Source organism: Biomphalaria glabrata, chromosome 15 (assembly GCF_947242115.1).
Source record: "Biomphalaria glabrata chromosome 15, xgBioGlab47.1, whole genome shotgun sequence".
In the NCBI taxonomy this organism is placed as follows: Eukaryota; Metazoa; Mollusca; class Gastropoda; family Planorbidae; genus Biomphalaria; species Biomphalaria glabrata.
Genome location: NC_074725.1, coordinates 4,780,470 through 4,803,746, shown reverse-complemented (window position 1 = coordinate 4,803,746; position 23,277 = coordinate 4,780,470). Strand labels below are relative to the sequence as shown.

Sequence of the window (23,277 nt, the reverse complement as noted above, 5' to 3'; positions counted from 1 at the left end):
GAATTAGATTAATATTAAATCTGAGCCTACCGGTAATAATTAGATCTAATAATTATTGACGATAGATGTTCAATCCACATGATCTATACATATTTAAATCTAGTTAAAAATATTTTTTATTGAAAAATTATTATTTACATTACAATTAATTCTAGCTAGATCTATCGACAAACCAGAGGAGAGAAAAAAATATATATGTATGTATGTATAGGGCATATTTAATTGATTGCAGGTCTATATAAGTAGACTTAATTACTGTTTTTGCGAGAGGTGAATCAGTAGCAAAACGCGCTCTTTTGAAGAAAGTTCGAATCAATAATATTACATACATACGGAAATACGTGCAAATTTAAGACGTTTATGTAAAAAATATTTAAATTTATTTCTTTTCCATTTTTACTTTGAAAAATGAGGCCTATATAACGGTCAAACTAGAGTAAATTTCCATTGTGGCCAAAGAGCTAGAAATTCTTGTATACATTAACTGTTACATTTCTAAGAAAATCGTTAGAGCCCTTTTTTTTCGAGATCCATGTCTAGGTTCCAGGAAGATACGAGGTATTGTAGAAATCACACTTTAAATAGAAAGTTAGGTTATAATATAGATGAAGCCTTTTAGTACGTATCTATACGTATACACACACACCAACAGCGAACGCCAGTGTTGACAGAATATAGGCTTGGCAGGGCACGTATTCCGTATGGGCAACGTATGTATGCCAAAAAGTGGTCTTTTTTTTTTTTGGTGAGCTGAAATTAAAACGCATTAATTAGAACAGCTTAAAAGTACCAAATTGCTTTAACGGACATAGAAAACAGCACCTGGCTGCACAAGGCTTCAGAACGAGTCAGCTGGAGCTCACTTAACTACAAAGTCCGCGCGATACACATTTGAGACCAAAAGAAAAAGAATACAGACCAGTATCACTTAGGCTACTAGCATGATCCAGCATCACGTGTAAAATCCTAGAACACATAATATGTAGCAACATCATAAACCACTTAGACAAACATAATGTCCTTACTCCATACCAACATGGCTTTAGGAAATATAGATCAAGTGAAACACTAATAGGTCTAATTGATGATTTTTCAAAAGGTTTAGATAACAGTGAGCAAACATATGCTATATCTTACTAGATTTTTCCAAAGCTTTTGACAAAGTTCACCACCATAGTTTGCTTAACAAATTAAAATATTTTGGCATTGATGGTCCATTGCATCAGTGGATTAAAGATTTTCTGATAGGGAGAGAACAAACTGTAATAATAAATGGCTCTAAATCAACACCAATAACAGTAAAAACTCAGGCGTACCTCAGGGAACATCTTAGGTCCACTACTATTTTTAATTTACATTAACTATTTACCACATTGCATTAGTTCAGGAACAAAAGTCAGATTATTAGCAGACAATTGCATAATATAGAACAATAAAAACAACACAAGACACAGATATTTTACAAAAAAAGAATTAGATGAATTACAGAAATGGGAATCAAATTGGAGCATGTCTTTCCACCCAGAAAAATGTCATTTATTAAGAGTAACAAAAAACTATAACAAATTATTTCCACTTATCTTATTCATGGTAAACCAGTAACATAGACTAAAAACGCAAAATACCTAGGTATTATAATAAATGAAAAACTGTCATGGAATCCCCATATTGATGAAACTATAAAAAAAAATCAAACAAAGCATTAGGGTTTATTAAAAGAAATTTCTACAAATCAAATAAGAACATAAAACTAAAATGTTATTTAACCCTGGTTAGGCCAATAATAGAATATGCATCCTCTGTTTGGGACCCCTCAACTCAAAAAAACATTAACTGGAACAGACACAAAATAAAGCAGTGAGATTCCTAACAAGTGAATATTCACATTTGACTACAGTAACTCCTTTAGTAGGCTAAAATCAATAAATTTAGAAAGCCTTCAGGACAGACGACTCAAAAGTAAAGTAGCAATTATACATAAAACACTGAACCATAATCTTTAAATACAAAAACAAAATTTAATAAAATACTCTGAAAGACACAAAGATAAGGACACATTTCTCGTCCCATATGCTAGGACAAATTTGTAAAAGTGCTCCTCTTCTCTAGGGCTATTAGAGCATGGAATGAGTTGCCTGAGATAGCCAGGAAAACCAGTGACTTGGCAGAATTTAAGTCATTGGTTAATATGAATAAATGCATGACGCGTAGGACTTAAACATCTTTTTTTTTTAAAGTAACGTCTGTATTATGTAAGATAAGATAAGAAAATCCACTACCGAGGACAGTACGTTGACGGCTAAAAGAAAATCTGAATGACTACCGGCGTAAGCGCTGGGGTGGCAAAAAATATGTGGGTCGCAGCTGGGACTGTGTAGTCACGGGGAAACGTATTCCCCGTTGATCTTCGGACTCGCAGACAAGATTTAAATAATATATATAGGTCTTGGCTAAAAAAAAAAATAGTGCGTGTCCGGAATTGAAGTTTAAAAATGGTCTATTGACAACACCAAACAAGATGTCGGATTATTCAAGATTCTAGTTAATTTTCACGATCTGTTATGTTATTTATTTAAACTAGATCTATATTTATTAAAATTACTACGTTAGATATAGCTATGTAGATACAGCTAGTAGTAGATCTAGTACTGTGAAGTCAAAGTGTAACTATTACTCTTTTTTTACTTGGTCTTCTTACTGACTCTCTCGAGACGACTCAACTGAGTCAACTCTCTTCACAACTTTTAACTTTTACTTTTCTAGACTAGACTACTTGAAGTTCTACTAGACTAACTAGATCATAATGATAATCATTAGGGTTAGATCATGATCTAGATCTATAAGCTATAAACTTTATAAAGAGTGACAAAGAGTGAGTTGTTACTCAGTCAGGGACACATTTTTTTTTTACTTCATAGAGATAGTGACAGTCACTAGCATGAGTACTGTGAGTGTGAGTGTCACTCACGAAGTCGAGTAATAGTTATTATAATGATACTGATACTACTCAGGGTTACTACTGATAGTGATAGTCATAGTCTCATAGAGTATAGGCCCCCTAGACTATAATTAGTGATGTCATTGTCATATGATGATCGATTATCATCATGATCATCATTATCATGATTATGACAATTATGTTTATACTTATAGTGACTTTGTCCATTCTAAACTCTAGTAACCTCTAGCTGTATATAGAGCTTAGAGTTAGACTAGTTAGAGTAAGAAGCTTACTTCTAGTCTAGATCTATTATAATCTATAATAATACTTATTACAAAATTATACTAATTCTAGATCTTAGTATCTAAATCTAGAAATCTAGTATCTATTGTGTATTGCAGATCTAGACTCTATATATTGTAATATTGACTATATCTCTAAATAATTATATATATATATATATATATATACTAGGCCTATTATATATTAATATTATGTTATTCATATGTAGGCCTAGGCTAGAGTATTATTAATATTATATATAATATACTAATTTTGATTCTAAAAACTTTTAAATTGTAAATAATTATTGTGATCATTAAGTTGCTAAGAGAAAGACTATTTATAATAAGCATAAGTATAAGTTAATGATTAAGTACATTAGATTTAACTAGATTATATCTAGGCCTACATATGGATCTCTATATATTATAGATCTAGATCTAGTAGTACTAGATATAGATCTAGTAGATTTTTTTAGATACTAGAGTAAAACTTTAAAGAGTTAAAATTCAAATTCTAGTTTAGTTGAGTATAATAGTCAGTACAGTTATAGATCTATCTAGGTCTAGACTAGATAAAGTCTTAAATGTAGATACATTAATATTGAAATATAAAGTCTAGATTACATATCTTCAACTTGACTTTTGGTCTTAGACTAGAATAAAAAAATTACATTACAATTTTAAGATTATATTATTTTTAGATGACAATGGATAACTGTTAAATGTAGATTTGGATCTGTTTTATAGATCTAGATTTACTAAAAGTCGATGTTAATAAATATCATATAAGATTTAATCTAAATCTACTGATGTTTCTGATTTTTTAAATATTTTTTTTTTCATTAGGAAAATGCCTAAGGGCAAAAAGAAAACAAAAGGCAAAGGAAAGGGTAAAGGTAAAAGCAAAGCTAAGAAAGACGTGTTAGGGGCTGACGGAGATTCCAAGAAGCTTCTAAAAACCTATGAGAGAAACTGTTCCATGGCTAACTCTCAGATGTGTCCTGGCATAAAACAATTATTAAAAGCTGCAGCCGAGGAAAATAAAGTTATTACTAAGGTGAGTCATTTTAACAGACTGTTAGCAAGGCAGAGCTAGGTGTCAAAGATTAGGTATGAAACTTTTAATACACTTTAAAACAAAGTAGAGTTAGGTTTCAAAGATTAGATATGAAACATTTGATTTACAGAAAAGATTGAAACAATTACATTTCTTTTACTTTCTCATTAATAAGTGGGCTAAATTGTAAAAGATTAAGAGCTTTGATTTGTTAATGCTTGGAAAATGCTTAAAAATGTATAAAAACAAAGATTTTAAAATGTTATAGTCCTTTAGTTTGTTGAACCATTGGGGCACCACACATGATCTGTAGATGATCTTATTATATTTGTATAATTAGGATAGATATAGAAGATAAGCCAGTCAAATGACTTGCAGATTAATAGTGCAAATGAAGTAGATTTGCTGTTATGAGGCACTACTTGACTAGCTCATTAACTTTAATAATTTATTGCACTTACTTTTTGCAACTGTTGCTTCACCCTCACCTTTTCTTTAGTCTTTTGGACTGTCATGGCACCAGACAAGATTTCCTGACTGTTTTTCTCCTATTACTTAGTTAATTTCTAAAAAATTTAGATGTACATTAAGGAAGGTGAATCTTGTTTTACGAGTGACTAGTTAGCTTGGCTTTAATATTTTTTATTAGCATTTACTTTTTGCTGATAATGTTACATACATGTTATTAGCTGAGCAAATTTTAAGATTTCATATATTGTGTCTATTATTTCATATATTCCACATTTGTTTTAAAAGTTCATTCTAGAATCTGTCCAAGTTGTGAAAGAAAATGACCTTCCAGTTTTACTTGACCCTTTCCTTTCTGCTCTGAGACAAGAACGTTACAAACATGTCAAGGACTTGCACATATGGGATTATTTAATGTCATATGAAGATATGGCTTATTTGGTAATACTGAAATTCTTACTTATCTTATAAATTACAAATATTCCTTCAAAATAGAAGGTAGTTATGTCCTACATTTATCTATGTGTTAATATAGTTGTGTATGTCAGACATACTTAAACTCTCATTTGTTTTTTATTTTCATGGCTGATTTCAGCAACCTATTCCCTACTCTAATGCACACAAGGAGCAATTGTATGAATTAGTCCTAGCATTTAGAATAAGATATGTGCCTTTAACTAAATGTATACAATCGTTCATAGTTTGTTTTAATATACTAGCTAACACATTTTATACTATTCTTAAATAACTAAAGTAAACTTAACACCACTACAAAATAAAGTAACGAAAGTTGAATGTTCTTTTCTAATGTCTTATAAGACTTGCTCTGTCTCAAAGACACTGCTTGGATGTTTCAGAATATCAGAGAGAGGGAAAAAAAACAACAAGTTTTTCGATTATGGCAGACCACACACTACTTCTTTGATGAAAAATACTTGTTATTTTGTACTTTGATCTGATGTACATTGTAATTCATTTAGCAATGGTCATGTGGTATATGCTCTTGACTGTTGTTAAATGGCCTTAATAGTCCTGGGTTTGAACCCTCCTTGCGGCCACCCCTTATCGTCCTACAGGAGGCTTGGGCTCGGGTGTAAATATTTTAGTCTGTAGGAACATCTGAAAGATAGTAAAGTATTTTACAAACAAAGAAGCATTAATTTTTGCCAGTGGAGAGTGGGGGAGCAATGAATGCTTGCTACATCTTGTTGACCTGAATATTCCACTTTTTGTGTTATACCTCTCTCCTTCATTGTCTTATAGTTTTCCCTTGGTATTAATTAAAATTTAATGAAACTGACATTCATTTCACAGCATTTTCAAAACTTTTAATAAAATAATATAACCATTTTTTTTTAGCCAGCATAAATTTAATAAATGAAATAAAAATTTAAAAAAAAAAAATTACCACTTTTATGTCTTTTCTTATTTTATAAATTTCAGGCTCTTCTTCTTGAGAAATCAATATTTCCCATAAGATTATTGGAACTTTTGGATTGCCTGATTGATTGTCAGACTATTCCCAGACTTGCCAGATCCTTGATTTTCTGTGAGCAGATGACAATATTGGTTTTAGATTACAATGAGTAAGTTATAATACCTAGAGAAGTCAACTGTAGTGATTTTATAAAAAATGAGTTAGCTACATAAACAAGAAACAATCACAGTTGAATGTTTGTATAAACAATAGTTATTAAACATAGATCTTGACTTGTACATTTGTTCAGAAATAAAGAGTATTACATCTTAAACCAAACCTTCTGCAGGATTGCAGGTTATGGCATCAGGCATGGGTTTGAACCATCGAAATGACAATCTGGAAGGCATACCACATCAAAAGGCAGCCATCTAACATTCTATGTGTAGCACATATATTTAAAAGAAAAAAGCATCAGCTATGAGTTTTAAGATACCAGGTCTAGATGACACACAATTCATAACTTACAATTTTTTAATGTGAGGATGTTGATAGAAATGTCAACTGTTTTATAAATTTATAAAGAAATGAAAAAAAAATTGGTTCTAATCACTAATAGGATGTCATTTGGTTGTCTAGATGGTTCTGGGTTCATACCTTTCCCACTGTCACCCCCCTCGTCCTGAGGAGGTTTGGACAAAAAAATGAAGATTATCTTCAACTCTATAGGAACATCCAAACATGTAAAACTTTTCTTATTTATGTTCAAGATAAATGTTGCACTAAAACAACAACAACATGCTAGTCTTAGGTAACTCATCCATCAGTCAATTAATAAGCAATCTTGGATATATTTGAAAAAAATAGTTCAATGATGAATAGAAAAAGGAATGGGCATCTTAAATATTTATGGTTATAAAATATAAAATGTTAATTGTTTTCTCACTTTTTTTAGCATTTGTAAATAAACATTCCTTTTTAAAAAGAAAATGAACTTTCATTCATAAATAAAGATAATGTAGTGCCTCTGTGTCCACTCAGCTCTAATGGGTACCTGACATTAGTTGGGGAAAAGTAAAGGGGGTTGATCATTGTGCCGGCCAAATGACACCCTTGTTAACTGTGGGCCACAGAAAAGGATGACCTTTACATCATCTGCCCAAAGATCGCAAGGTCTGAAAGAGGAATTTTTTATTTTTTTTACATATAGCAGACATCTCTGGTTTTGAATATTAATATTTAAGTAATTAGACTGTTTCCCTTAAAAATAGATGAAATATAGTCTATAGTAATCTATACATGAATACATTTTTCTTCATTTTCTAGCAAAGGTTGGTAAGAGAATATGTTCATATTTATTATTCTTTAAAATATTTAATAAACCTTTCATTTTTTAAATGTTTTTCAATATGGCAGTTATGGTTTCACCTGCTTGTCCATTTAAATTTTGATTATCTTTTAATTTATTTTTTTGTATACACATCATTGTTATGTTTACATAAAACCTTTATAGCAGCATCATAATATCGGTATAAAAACCAAAGTTCTAACTATTCTTGGCTGATTCTCCCAAATAAGGAAATTAAAAACTTGAAATTCTACTAAGTTATTACTTAACATGTACTTAGAACAATTAAACAATTCTCAATCTCTAAATGATGAGTGGGCGGCTTGACCAAATAAGTGTAATTTTTTTTTAAAATGCTAATTTCATTCAAATTCTCAAAATTATATTTTGTTTTTTTGTTTGATAGCTCTGTATTGCTTTGGTGAATTGAAAAGCATCCAACTGAACACAATGAATAAATTCAAATTAAAACCAAATCTATTCCTTGAATATTTGGCCTTTAGTAGGGTCAGTAGGGTCTATAAAACTCTATAAAACCAAATAACTGTTTATTAAGCTTACTTATCCATGGATCTCGAAATAAGTATTTATTGTTTTTTTTTTCATTTCGAAAATAAACTTTCTGATTACTTTAAAAATGTATATGCAACTTAGCTGTGCCATGGCCTAATCAAAATGCTGACTTTGTGAAAAGTAAAAATTCAGCATTTTCCCTTTTTATTAGGAAGTGTAACTAAGCTTGTGTAAATAAGGTTGTGTATGTTCAGATTTTTTTTCCAACTAAATACTTTTTACATGTCCTAAAGTTCACAATTTGTTCACAATTATAATCACTCTGGCTTATATTATGTTGTTGTTTTTTTTAAATATAACCCTACTAATGTGTGAATGGTGGGTACCTTACTTTAGCAACATGTTACAAAATACAAATATATTGTAACATTTTTCACTATCCAGGCTCTCTACAAACGGCACTACACGACATAGCCAATTCAAAGTACTTGACAACTCCGGTCTCCAGTGTAATGTAACTCTGTAATGTCCAATAACTCACAGCCAGTACTGCACAATTGCAACAACGTTACACTGACTGTACAAAAAACTTCACCGCCATTCTGTAATGTTGTGTCAGACTTCACTTGCTCTTCACCTCTTCCTTGAGTTGTACTCAATTCTTTGTTCTGAACTGACTTCACACCATGCTGGTTCTTGACTCTCACTCATTCTTGTGAAATTGGGAGGAAATGTGAAGTGCCTTGACTCTGACACCTTTGCTCTTATATAGGGTTCCTATAGGCCTTCTAGAACCTGGTGTAATGTTACTTGGCAATTCTGGTTGATCACATGACTACATTCGACTTGACTTGCCTGAGTACTGTTTACAACACAGATGGTTCTGAATTGTCATGTACTGTCACTCATCACGGCTGGCTGTGGCAACTTGTCGCTGGCCTGGGGCGATTAATGTTGGCTAAAAAAACCTCACTGCACTTCTCCCATCTGTGTCACCACCGGGCTTATAACAATATATTTTTTTTCTATGTTTTCATGTTGTAACTGTATTATAAAGCTGAACATTTTGAAGTTGCTCATGACTCTCTTACATTCGCTTGTACAAGATTTAATGTTGATTATGTTATGTGTAGACTTTTTTTTTATATCTATCTTTTATTTTTGTATTGATTTAGATTATTATAAAAAAATCTTTCATTTGACAGATTTGGTGATGAAGGATGTAAGCTGCTCTGTGCAGGGCTTGCTAGCAACATTACATTACTATCTCTTAGTTTGTCCTATTGTAATCTGGGAGTAAAGAGTGGTACCTACTTGGGACATACTGTGTCCAACACTGCCATCAGGTTGGTGAACATTATTGTCTCTCATATACTTTCTCTCACACTGGCATCAGGCTTTTAAACATAATCTTTCCACAGCGGAGGTGTGGTGGCTGAGTGGTAAATTGCTTGGCTACCCAACTAGAGGTTCCCATGTTCAAATCCTGGTGAAGACTGGGATTTTTAATTTCAGAATCTTTAGGGCACCTCTGAAATCCACCCAGCTCTAGTGGGTACCTGACATTAGTTGGGGAAAAGTAAAGGTGGTTGGTCATTATGCAGGCCATATGACACCCTCGTAAACCTTGGGCCATAGAATAGAAACAGATGACCTTCACATCATCTGCCCTATAGAACACAAGGTCTGATAGTGAACTTAACTTCCCACAACATATGCTGTCTGTTACGGAGTGTTTAAGCCTGTTTCTGGTAACGATGAATAAAATGGGTGGATGGTCTGGTTGTGTTGGCTGAATGGATTCTGATAAAACCACAAGGTGGTCTGTTATAATTCAAGTTAATATACATGGTGTGAATGTTAAGGTTAATATATATGGTGTGAATGTTAAGGTTAATATATATGGTGTGAATGTTAAGGTTAATATATATGGGGTGAATGTTAAGGTTAGTATATATGGGGTGAATGTTAAGGTTAATATATATGGGGTGAATGTTAAGGTTAATATATATGGGGTGAATGTTAAGGTTAATATATATGGGGTGAATGTTAAGGTTAATATATATGGGGTGAATGTTAAGGTTAATATATATGGGGTGAATGTTAAAGAGAAGAGGAACAATTGAGAGACGTAGGACAGAAAAAAAACTTGTATTTTAGTGATATCTTGCTTAAAGTATCATTATTTTATTTGTATTTCTACATACACCTACATTGAAGTTGAAAGATGTGTATATTTATTTCTAGTTATGTTTAAAAAGAATTTTTTTTTCAAGTTTTATTTGAAGCTCTACATTAAGACTATAAGACACTTACACTGTTTTAGTTGGACTAGCTGTTAGGAGCTACAACCCAACAACTGAGTATTCAACACTCTCATACTGCCATCAGGATTAAAGGGACCTACTACTACTACACTTACAATATATAGGATAATAGATAATGTGAAGCTTATCTGTTTCCACGGCTGACTGTTAGCTTTGGGTGTCAGCCAGTACAACAACTAATGACTTTGACTTCCTCCAACTTAAGTCAGGTACCCATAAGGATATTTAAAAAATCCATCACTGAGATTCAGGCTCTAGACCACTTGGTTTGGTAGCAAAGTATTTTACCACTTGGCCACCATGCCACCATCACCAGGCTAGTGAACAGTATATGCATACAGCACATACACTTAGGTTGCCATACACTGGTTCTATAGGCATATCATTAGAATTTTATAAAATCAAATATCAAAATAAATTTTATATTCACTTAGCCGGGATATTTTTTGCGTTGTTTTGTTTGTTTTAATCTAACATTCATTAGTTATTAACAGCCAAATAATCCTTTTATGTTTGTTTTGTTAAATGTTTTACATATTTGGATGTTCCTTCAGAGTTGAAGATAGTTTACTTCCTAGTCCAAACCTCCCGCAGGACGATGGGGATGGGAGCAGGCAGGGTTTTGAACCGGGACCATCGATAAATCCAAACAACATTCCAGCGTGCAAAACCGCACAACCAGGCAGCCATTATAGCTGTATAAAGGAGGAATCGTCTTATTGAAAAAAAAGTATTTTACTTGCTTTCATTGTTTATTTGAACAGTGAACTTTACTTGGATGGAAATGAGCTTCAGACTGAAGGTGCAATAGAGCTGATCAAATTGTTGGTAGATCAAGCAGAGCTGGAAGCTTACCAAAGGGAAGAGGAAGCCAAGAGACTGGAGGAAGAAAAAATTGAACAGGCAAATTTAGGTAGAATTTTTCTTCTGTAATGTTATATCTGTAATGTTATATCTGTAATGTTATATCTGTAATGTTATATCTGTAATGTTATATCTGTAATGTTATATCTGTAGCGTTATATTTGTAATGTTATATTTGTAATGTTATATCTGTAATGTTATATTTGTAATGCTATATTTGTAATGTTATATCTGTAATGCTTTATCTGTAATGTTATATCTGTAATGTTATATATGTAATGTTATATCTGTATGTTTTTGTTAAAGGGGGAGGACAAAAACTTATTTTATAGCACCTTACAAACATTGAAATATACAGTATAGGGTCATTCTGTAGGCCACATGACATCCTCATTACAGAAAATCACTTTTAAATCATCTGCCCTATAGATCACAAGGTTTGAAAGGGGTGTTTTACTTTTTATATATCATTATTTACACTATATTTCCAGATTAATTTTGTAGATTTTAGACTGCTATTTAGTCTCATTAGTCTCAATAAAAGGGAAATTATGCTTTTTCCTGTCTGTGTTGCCAAAAATAATTATAATATCCAGACAATAACAAATGATAACACTATTTAGTGATATTTTCCATTTAAACACAACTACACATAATCCTAAACTTGTTGAACCTTGTGATCTATATATTGTCACCAAACAATGTGTACATTTTTTCCAAAATATTTAAATATTGACAATTTTAGTTTTAAAATATGTATCATGATGTCTCAAAAAAATACAGTATGATGTCTCAAGAAAATACAGTATGATGTCTCAAGAAAGTACAAAATGAAAGAATACTTTTTAAAAGTATTTTATGAGATACTGAGTTGCCTAAAAAAATGCATTACTTTTATAATAAAAATTATAATGATAATGGTTCAATTAGTCACAAAACAAAAATAGCAATTTCAGTGTAAGAAAGTAACTATAAATGTCCCTATTAAAATCCTTTTTGGTTTTTGGCTCTAGAAAGAATCAAGAGATATGAGAGTGGAACTGAGGCAAGTGTTGGAAGTGAGACAGAAGTGACCTCGCAGACAGAAAAAGGAAAGAAAAAGAAAAAAAAGGGTATGTATTAGGGGTGCACCGGATAGTCCCTCCGGCTCCGGCTTCTTCCGAATATCCGGCATTTTTTACTATCCGGTGCTATTCGGCTCCGGTCGGATATCACTACCGGATAGTAAACCGGATAGTAAAAAATACACCTATTTAATATGCATAAAGTGGACCTCGTTCCATTACTGTCTGTTATAGAATGTATTAATGCTTATATGAAAACAAAATAATGTGCTTAAAAATAGAGCCATTATGAATATGCACCAAACTTCGTTTATTATAAAGACAAGGCATGTTAATAACTTAATATAAATAGAGATGAAACTTTACATCATAAATGCGCTTTACATACAGAGCAGCAATGGCTGGCACTTTTTTCAATTTGTCTTGACCTTTGAGTAAGTTAGTTAACATGTTAAAATGCTACATTCCTTGACTACGTCGTGCTGACCAGACGTCTGTCTAGCTGTGCGGGTATATCTCCAGAGGTAGAGATGAACAACTTCCACCCCCTTTTATTTGTTTAGCCCATCACATTGAGTTTTTTATGGGTGGGTAACCACAAGTTAAATTCGATGGACGTAGGTTTAATGTCAGCGTATTGACACTCTCTAGTGGTCACACCTTTCGAGGGAACTGAGTTTGTTTACTTAGTAGTTAATCTTTATTAGGGTGGGGGCTGGACTACAAGAGCCACACCTCTAATGTAACCAGGTATATTTCTAGATGAACAACTCCCTTCCCCTTTTATTTGTTTAGCCCATCACATTGACTTCAGTGATTGACAGGTAACCCCAAGTCAGATACGATGGACGTAGGTTTAATGTCAGCGTATTGACACTCTCTAGTGGTCACACCTTTCAAGGGAACTGAGTTTGTTTACTTAGGTCACACGAGGGAACTAGGTTTGTTATTGGGGGGTGGGGGGGGGGTGGACTAGACTTTACATTATAAATTCGTATTACATACGTAGCAGCGATGTCTGGCACATTTTAAAAGCTCGAAACACCCAGACTTATTCAACGAAATGACTGCATTGAAATCAGCATCAAGTAATATCACTGCCTGTGCCAGTACGTCTACGAGCTCCAGTGATTCGTCAAGCCTCACACACAAGCAGCAACCAGGGATTAAAGAGGTCTTAGACAAAGCTAAATTGTGGGATATTAATAGTGATAATGCTAAACGCATTCACTTGGCCATAGCAAAGATGATTGCAACTGACATGGAACCTTATCAATTAGTTGAGAAGCCTGGATTTATTGGACTTTTAAAAGTACTGGAGAAAAGATACACTGTGCCTAGTCGCAAATATTTTACAGAACGTGTTATTCCAGATATCTACGACAATATTTCCTCAAAGCTTCGTGAAATGCTATCTGATGCTAAAAGCATCGCTTTCTCAATGGACACTTGGACAGCTGATAATACCACCAAATCATATTTTGGTTTAACTGCCCATTGGTTGAATGAGTCATTTGACCGAAGCAGCTATGTTTTGCATTGTACAAAATTTAATGGCCAGCATACGGCTGCAAATTTGCTGTACTTAAGATATTTACTAAGCCATTATCTGTATTAGATACAAACCAGAAGCGGTTTGTGGCCTTTAAAACACGAGCCTATTAACAAGTTGATGGTGTCAAATACATGAACACAAACATCTACCCACAATACAACTTAGATTGTACTTAAGAAAGATTTACGCTATAAAACCAAGAGTGAACTTTACCTTTGAAAGATTTACATTAGTTACATATATGTTTATATATTCTACATGAGTTATCCCACATTCTACTTTACAATACATACGCACACACCATCTCATGTTACAAAGATTAGTTTATGATAAGCATATCTGTACAAAAAAAATGCTGTTCATTTTAATTTATCAATCAGTGATAGAGTTTAAAGTAAGAAAGTAAATAACAAAATAATATGAATATAGGTATGTTATATAGAAGATTTGCAAAAACTTCAGTAAAACGAGCTGTTTGAGTCATGTAGGTATCCGGCTCCGGCTCTGGCCGAATATGTAATTGTACTATCCGGTTATATCCGGCTCCGGCCGGATATCAAAAAGTACTATCCGGTGCACCCCTAGTATGTATGTACTTGAGAACTACTGGAAGTTTTGTTGGTGCCTGAAGTTTTGAACAGTTTCTGTTTCATTGTATGAATACTTTGATAGCACTTCATCTGGAGGCGTATGAATACTTTGATAGCACTTCATCTGGAGGCGTATGAATACTTTGATAGCACTTCATCTGGAGGCATATGCATACTTTGATAGCACTTCATCTGGAGGCGTATGCATACTTTAATAGCACTTCATCTGGAGGCGTATGCATACTTTAATAGCACTTCATCTGGAGGCATATGCATACTTTGATAGCACTTCATCTGGAGGTGTATGAATACTTTGATAGCACTTCATCTGGAGGCATATGCATACTTTGATAGCACTTCATCTGGAGGCGTATGCATACTTTAATAGCACTTCATCTGGAGGCGTATGCATACTTTAATAGCACTTCATCTGGAGGCGTATGCATACTTTAATAGCACTTCATCTGGAGGTGTATGAATACTTTGATAGCACTTCATCTGGAGGCGTATGCATACTTTGATAGCACTTCATCTGGAGGCGTATGAATACTTTGATAGCACTTCATCTGGAGGCGTATGAATACTTTGATAGCACTTCATCTGGAGGCTTTTTCCAACCCTAGGAATGATGTGTCATCTTTAGAAATGAGAGCTTTTCTGGACACAGAATGAATTCACTGCATATTAATTACATACAATAATATTAAGAGATTCCTGGTCTTGTGGTATATGGTCTGAAGTTTGGTATTGTCCAAGATTTGAACTCTGTCTTCTGCCATCTCCAATCATCCTGCAGAAGGTTTGGGCTAAGATTTAATTATCTTTAAAACATGTGTATTAAATGTACACAAGAAAAATTAATTTGCTTGAAAGGCCCATTAAAAAATCCATGCTTTGGACAAACCATATATCTTTATTGCAGATTTTTACTTGATTATACACTTAAAATTTCCCTCTTGTCTAGTCTTTAAGAATGGCAATGCTCCTGGACCACTTGGGAATCCATCTCAATAAATAGAATATCTAATTGTGTGTTTCTTAATCTGTACATTCATCTCAATGCAAAGTCCCTGTGTTTGGAGGACTCATTTTGCTGCATTTTCTTTATAATCTGTATTGCATTTTCTTGAGTTCCCTCCCTTGTTTTTCAAACCATTAACAAATGTAGAGAAAGTAATTACATAAAAAGTACATAAGGAGTGAAAGAGGGCAGAACATCAAAAGAAAAAAAAACAGTCAAAGTAATCTTGATGAATGCCACATACAAATAATTAAAAAACAATATGAAATGTACAGGCTTAACTTTAATTAAAAATCTGATGTTTCATGGTTTTGTGGTATAGGCTTTGAACTGTCATGAAAATGGCCCATAGTTTGAACCTTACACGCTTTCATCATTAGCATCCTGCTGGAGGTTTGGGTTGGTACTTAATAATCTACATCATAGAAGGAACGTCTGAGACTTTAATAATAATAAAGAAAATGTCTTCAATTCTGAAGATTAAGGATGAGTGCAGTGTTTCACAAGACTACACAAACCCAGTTGCTACCTGCATATTTTGCCACATATCATGAAAAAAATAAATCAGAACAAAAAGATGTGATAATTCTGATGACTATATATCAGGAAAATTATTGAAAATTAGAAGTTGATGGCTACCAAAGTCATTGAAATTTTCCATTAGGAGTTGATTATATATTATGTGATGCAGGCATGATGTCATCCAATATGTCAGTGTTATGGGATTATTAAAATGTAAAGGGACTTTCTTGCTCAAAACATTGTCAGCATTACATTTGTGTTTAACACATTTTTGTTTTTTTAATATTCATGTGCATTAATTTCATTCATCAAAATATTAGACTAAAGTTCCCCTTTCAGACCATGAGGTCTGTAGAACAGATGATGTAAAGGTCATCTGTTTCAGTGGTTAATGAGAATGTCATGTGGCCAGCACAACCACATTTACTTTTCCCCAACTAATGTCAGAGCTTGGTGGTCTCAGAGGCGCTCTATAATATCATGCTGAAATTATTTTTGTTTCTTTTCTCTCTTATAATTTTTTTCCTTTCTTGATTTTATTTATAGTTCCAAGCATTTTCTTTTAAAAAATGAATCTATAAATATTCATTTTATTAGTTATACATCCTATTCTGCTGCTGCTATATTTTTAACAACTTTAAGATTTGCATTTTATTTTTTTTAGGGAAAGGCAAAAGGAAGAAAAAGAAGAGAGCTCCCAAAGGCCCACCACCTGTGGGACCATGGCTTAACAAGCTTCACTTAGCAGATAATGGAATTGATGGCTATGGTGACAGTGGACAGCTGGCTCCAATAATCTGCATGAGACTTTTTAAGAAGTAAGTTCTAGAACATTCATATCTTAACATTTCACATACCTCTCTCTCTTTAGAACTAACTAGAATGTTTCATGGTCTTTAATAAGAAAATCAACGATAGTTTCCCAAAAGTTGTTGCTTACAAAAGTTTCTTTGTTATTTTGGTTTTGTTGAAAGAAATAGAGCTCACACTGAATTACTCTCAGCTGTCAAAGTTCATATTTAATATTTTGCACTCATGTGGGATTACGCAAAATAGATTCAATGGCAGTGCCAGAAAATTAATGTTTCATTATTTCAGAAGTCATGGGTAACTTAGGTTAGTTAAGTGTAACCTATACAACAATCTGCAACCTAAGGATGGCTGCCTGGCCATGTAGTATGCATTTTGGACTGTTACATGTAGCCTACTTTATTAGGACAGCTGAAAAAGAGTGGGATCAGTGCCTGATAGATCTTAAGGTCTTTTCAATAACTTGTTTATTCGTTTTTGAACTGCATTTTATTTTTAGAAATAGAAACATATTGATAGTCATCACTGCCTCTTGTGTGACATTTAGATCTGATGCTCCTAACATTGTTAATTAATTCTTCAATGATGTCATAAAAAAAAAACTCAGCAATTTTTGTCTGTGTTTTTGGTTGTATTTCACTGGACAAGGTTCTCATGGAATATTTCTTTATTTGTCTGCAGAACTGTTCCATAACATTAGCTAAGTTAGCACAACATTTACGTAAAGCTAGGACTTCACACTGACCTCCTTGGAATGTCACACTGTATAAGAAAAGAAAGTGTTCTAAATATGACTTGAGTTGTACTTATACAAATGTTTTAAATATAATAAATCATTTTATTTATTACATGCTTAAACTTGTGACGCATCTAGGTTTTCATTTTTGTGATTTCAGTTATTAAAAATTCTGCAATCTCTTACCAAAACGTAAATGGCAGTGTTTAAAACTGTGCAATAATAAAAAAAATCTAAATAGATCAGTCTAATAGTGCAATATTTAAAATCTTGTTTAACTTCTGGCCTTCACGTGTGGTTCAGATAATGGATCTGGTAGAAGTGTTATCACTGACAAGGGGCAAAGGTGAGTAACAGGTGCCTAAACCAGTAAGCTTTGGGCAGGAGGGGCTCCTTAGCCTTGACTAGCTACCATGAAGAAGGAAAACTCAGAATTCAAACATTTGCTGCCTTGCAGCTATACACAAAATTGGAATCGACCCTGAGAAAAAAAATCAGGCGCTGATCACCCTTAGGCAGCTTGGGCTACACCCTGGTAGTGCGACACTGCTGATCCCAAACTGTAAAGGCACTTCCTGTTCATCAGCTGCATGGATGGGGGGGGGGGGGGAGGGGGGGGGGAACTGCATTGTGGGCATGTAACACCTAAATTCTATTGGTGTTACTGGATTAGTGTGTTGTTAATACCTCTTCTGGTATTGATGTATAGTTCTTGTCTTATTAATCAAATACTTATATCTTCATGACTTTCTAGTGTACTCTTATTAAGCTTGCTGTGTACTTCAACCACAAGACACATAAAATAGCACTAACTCCAATGTTGCAGACTCACATTTATTGAATAAAATAATAGTTTACAAGTAGGCAATCTCAGCCATCAATAACATGAATCAGTTCTCCAATGTGTTTCTCAAACATTTACAATTCCAACATGAATACACAATATAAAACATTCAAAGCCACAGACCTAACACATCTATCTCTTCTCAGAACATGGCGCAGACTCTTACTGAGCATGCGGTTCCTTCTCATCACGTAGTCTGTCCTATCAGGTGACCAGTACCCCATTGATAAACCTTGTGAAGTCCCCTATTTTACTTAAAACAATATATTTTACATTTCTCGTGATTCTCCACCAAACCATAGTGTTACAGGGCAACATATTTCCGACCATAACTAATGCCCAGGCTTTCAACTCATTCTATGAGATGATTCAGAGTCGCTGCACAAATTAATGAGGCAATAAAAAGATACAGACAAATATTTTTATGTAGGTGTATTACTGCCTCTGTCTATTGGTTCCATTTACTCCTGTGACTTATAATTTCATTCAGGCTGTTAATGAACTCAAAGTGTTTTGTGGAATTAGATCTGGAAGACAACTCTATTGGTGAGCTCGGAGGCCGAGAGATTTTGGAAGGACTCACTGCTAGGAAAGAAGGTTGGTTAGATCAGCACATGTCAAAAGTTTTTGTTTTCTTTTATGGTGTATCCTATGAGGACATTGAGTGGAAAATGTTAAAATGTCTATCCCATAGTTCATAAGTAGCTATATAGTAATAGAACTTTATTTTGTTTCAACTGTAATGAGTTTTTTTCAAATAGTTTTGTTATTCTTCTTGTGGCTATTTATAAACTAGCTAGTATAAAGTTCTAGAACACAATCACTGTCACATGTATTGAAAATGTCGGATTGAACAACTTTGTGTTTCCCACCATTTGTAAGTCTCCATGCACTAAAACTCTGTACTGGGATTAATCCCTTACAGCATGGTCCAGGTATCTACATCTGGGATCATGATTCTCTCAGATCACAGTGAAGTAGGCTCCTTTCAGGCAGTGTCCAGTGCGAAATTGTTCTAAAGTTGCCTGATTCATTCTGTCTAGCTGCCACCATTCGTCCTTCCTGTTTGAGCATTTGAGAACTTTCCAGACTTCCCGTCCCATTTTAAAATAGTCATAGCTTTCATACCACTTGGACTTGATGCATTCACAAATTCCCACTTTCACACTCGTGTATGTTTGTGGCTTCTCTTGTGGCTCTAAAAGCATTCTTAGCTTCGGCAAATTGTCGGCCCTCTCATTTCCTCTGATTCTACAATGTGAGGGAATCCCTCCTGATTATTATGTAGGACACAGAAACTCAGCGAGACTATGAGAACTTGAACTTATTACACAGGGAAAAAAGTTTCTCTAAATAAAATAATGACACGTCACTAAAATGCATTTTTAACAAAAGATGAAGTACTTCTACATTTGAACTACAATTCATCGACTGACCACTTTCTAAATCTTACCCCTTCACTATATCTAGAAACCTCAAATTTAAATTTCCAGAAGTTATCAGAATAATTTTGTAGTTTCTAGACTGCTATTATTAGTTTAGGAATTTCCCCTTGTGTTCACCATGCTCCTGACAACATGCATGAGACAGTCACAATTTTCTTGAGCTGTCATACCAGGGCTCTTTTGATTTTAATGTTGCCTCAGTTTGCTTGGGCAAACTTGTTCCATATAGGTGTGTATGTATGTGTATACCGTTATATATTTAGCTCCAGACTGAAGAGGATTGTGTGTTGTTTTGTTTTCTTTGTGTTTCCTCCCTTTGATCTATTGATCAGTGTGTTCACATGTTTTCCAAGTTTGTTATTATTGATTTTGTTTGAGTCTTTATATCATTCATCTTCCTATGTTAATACAATGAAGTCATATTTGGAACCTCTGTGTTTGTGATTTCATCGTTCAGCTTCATCACCACCTCGCCTATCTCTTATAGTCTATTGGACATAAACTCATGTGGTGTAACGAGGGCTTGATATTTGCATGGCGTTGCCCATCCCTCTCCATGGCTGACCTCAGCCGAGTACCTCCAATTAGATGGTTCACCTTGGTTCTGAACATGTGACTGTTGTAGTCCAACTTGGAACGCTTCTGCCCTGGACAGTGACCTTAGTTAAGGTCTTTGGCCCAGTGGTGCCTTGCTATCACTACCTCCTTGCATGGTTTTGTCCACAAGCTGAAGTAGTTTTCCAGGGCATGGTGCTCGAAGCAAAATACGAGAAATTTAGGGGTTTGAAGGGGACCAGTGATTTAAATCATTAGTGATACCATTTCAATACTTCATGCTCAAATCTAAATATTTGATTCTTTTTGAAAAACATGCAGTAAAAACAAATTTTAGTGTATTTAGAATGAGATTCAGACCAAAGTTTTACTATACAATCATCTTAAATAGGTTTAAAGCATTAAACTCTTAAACTTAAGGAAGCATTTAAGAAAAACTTTTATTTAAAAAATGTTATTATCCTAGGATTATTATTAAATAAATCTATTCAAAACCATACTAAATGATATTTTTGCACTTTATTTCAGCTAAACTTGGAGCCTGTAAGGTTCGTACAATACACAAGATGACTGCAGACACTTTCAATGCTATTGTCAAGTTGGGAAGTGGCTTGAAAAAGAAAGGAAAAAGAAAAGGAAAAAAAGGAAAAAAGGTAAATGTTTATAGGTTCCAAGTTACAAAGGTGTACACCACTTTTTAAGCTGAAATTTTGACATCTTTAGGGCATCTGATGTACCTTCATTTGATTGTAGCCAGTGCTAGCTTTGATATAAAACATCTATTTTGACATCTTTAGGGCATCTGATGTACCTTCATCTGATTATAAACTGCGCTAGCTTTGATATAAAACTTCATCTACTCTTTAGTAACCCAAGGGGAATCCCATCTAACATTTCTCCCTTTAGCAGCTCCTTTAAATTCTATACAGAGACCCTTTTGAGGTGTTATATGAGGCTCTGTAGAGACCTTGCTGAAATGTTGTATGTGGCTCTGTTCAATGACCTTTTTGCAATGCTATGTTCAAGCATTTTCATTTCCTTTTTTTTTAAATTGGCAACTTTTGGATTTTCTTCTGAAATCAGACCCTCATTTAGACCCAGGATGACAGTCCTGATTTAAGGATATATATTAACTAGATTCATATCATACTAGCAGAAGTGACCTCTAGATGTAACACTGAGTGACTGTAGCTGGTTTAAAGTAAAAGTTTATGTTCAAACATTTGTTTTTTTCTGACTCTTTCAGATGTTATGTATATTTATCTTCATTTGAAATTTGTTTAATTTAAAACTAAACTATTTTTTTTTATGTATGCCAGAAAAAGAAATAAAGGAACTTTAGAACATAAGTGCAAGTGTCCAAAGGATTTGTTGTGAAGTGTGATACAACTACAGTAAGAATTGTTCTACTGACCAAAACACATTTTTATGGGTCCCAAATGCTGCTGTACAGTCAATATGTTTTACCTACCCTATTTCTATGAATATGCTGTAATCAATGTTAGAAAGTACTTTCAAAATTATCTTATTAGTAAATACTATTAAAGTTACCTTGTTAAAAAGTACTTACAAAGTCATTATATTGATGCGCCAAAGCAAGCTCCTTTTTCTTTGTTTGATTATGTCAGAAAGATATTTAAGAAGGTAACTTTGCATACATTTTGTCAGAAACATTTTTAAAAAGGTAACTTTGTATACATTTGGGCTCAAGTAACTTAAGCTTGACTTCTTTTTGTCCACTATATAAATATTTGAATTGTTGAATGGCCTATGACAGACGTGAATGTAGCCAAGCCATCTTTATTTTTTGGGCCTCATGCTGTTTTCAGTAGGCCATTACATTGTAATTTTTTTTTTGCATATACTGTTAGTTCAAACTGTCTCAATATTGAAATGCTGAGCAATTAATAAGTACATATTAGTAGGTCCATCAAAAAATTGAAAATAAAATGAGCTTCCAAATGGAAAATGTATAATTAAGTTTAAAACAACTAATTTTAACAACATAAACTTTGAATATAAATTTGTTGATATAAAAATAAAAACTATTATTCATACTGTCAGCTTCCAAACTATTTTGTTTCCATTCTAAGTGGTTTTAAAAAGTAAACTCCATAATATATATGTAAATAAATACATACAGCTGAAATCAATTGTGATATTTTCAAATGTGTGTGATATCAAAGAACTATTTATTACAATGTGTTTACATTTGAAAGCTTTTTGGCTGAATTTTTTACAAATCCATGTATTATTTTTCTATTGCACTTTACAAAGTTTGTTAAAGTTATTTACAGAATTATATTTTTATTGCTATACCAAATGTAATCTGATGCATTCAAATGCTAGCAAGTTATTGCCACAATTAAACGAACATGAAGAAATACTTTTTTTCTGATTGCTAAATACATTATAAATCATGAATTTATATTAAGCTTAACATTTTTTTACATTTGAAACAAAAAAAAAAAGAACATTTGTTGAATTTAATTCTTTAAACATTTAAAACAAATGCTATTGTTGATGAAAAGCTTACAAGTTTTGATTTAGAAAATTGAAATAAACAAACGTTTAGGGTCTGCACTTTTTCAATCTAGCAGATAATGTATTCTATTTTTTTTTTATGTAATAATAAAATAATGTTCATTTTTACTTTGACTTTTTTTTTTTCTTAAGGCTGAAATTTTATTAATAAAACAGCAACATGTGTCTCATGTTCTGGAGCCTAGCTGACAAGTTATTGAACCCAACATTGTTAAGCATGAGAAACTTCAAAGTTAAATAGAGTCATATTTTAGGCCTAACTGTGCCAATAACATTTGTATTCTCAAGACTGGAACATATTCTTGAGCATGCTTTGTGCTGTTTATAAAACTTATCTTATCCTGGCCACACACAAACACCCTTGAGGTTAAG

The 23,277-nt window shown here is 33.3% G+C and overlaps 1 protein-coding gene across 5 annotated transcripts; it reads left to right on the top strand.

Moving 5' to 3' along the window:
• Window positions 1-2,467: 2,467 nt before the first annotated feature.
• Window positions 2,468-23,013, top strand: LOC106066695 (uncharacterized). 5 transcript variants are annotated; one of them, XR_008775103.1, is made up of 12 exons: window positions 2,491-2,663; window positions 4,072-4,282; window positions 5,039-5,191; window positions 6,194-6,336; window positions 9,234-9,374; window positions 11,120-11,268; window positions 12,233-12,331; window positions 16,636-16,789; window positions 18,852-18,958; window positions 20,890-21,014; window positions 21,681-22,005; window positions 22,046-23,013. XR_008775103.1 is itself a non-coding variant. In XM_056013044.1 (11 exons), the coding sequence occupies exons 2-11, from the start codon at window positions 4,076-4,078 to the stop codon at window positions 21,690-21,692; spliced, it is 1,290 nt and encodes a 429-aa protein (XP_055869019.1). In that variant the 5' UTR covers window positions 2,468-2,558; window positions 4,072-4,075; the 3' UTR covers window positions 21,693-23,013. The 5 variants fall into 5 exon arrangements, 4 of the variants coding, with proteins under 4 accessions (XP_055869019.1, XP_055869018.1, XP_055869020.1 ...); XM_056013044.1 differs by having other exon boundaries at window positions 2,468-2,558; window positions 21,681-23,013; XM_056013043.1 differs by having other exon boundaries at window positions 2,475-2,605; window positions 21,681-23,013.
• Window positions 23,014-23,277: the final 264 nt, after the last annotated feature.

What these genes read in the sequence shown, in the direction of transcription:
- LOC106066695 (XM_056013044.1), top strand. Translation starts at nt 4,076, where the DNA reads ATGCCTAAGGGCAAAAAGAAAACAAAAGGCAAAGGAAAGGGTAAAGGT. An exon ending in TTGGTTTTAGATTACAATGA is followed by an intron (nt 6,337 to 9,233) that starts GTAAGTTATAAT and finishes TTCATTTGACAG; the next exon opens with ATTTGGTGATGAAGGATGTA. An exon ending in GTGTCCAACACTGCCATCAG is followed by an intron (nt 9,375 to 11,119) that starts GTTGGTGAACAT and finishes TTATTTGAACAG; the next exon opens with TGAACTTTACTTGGATGGAA.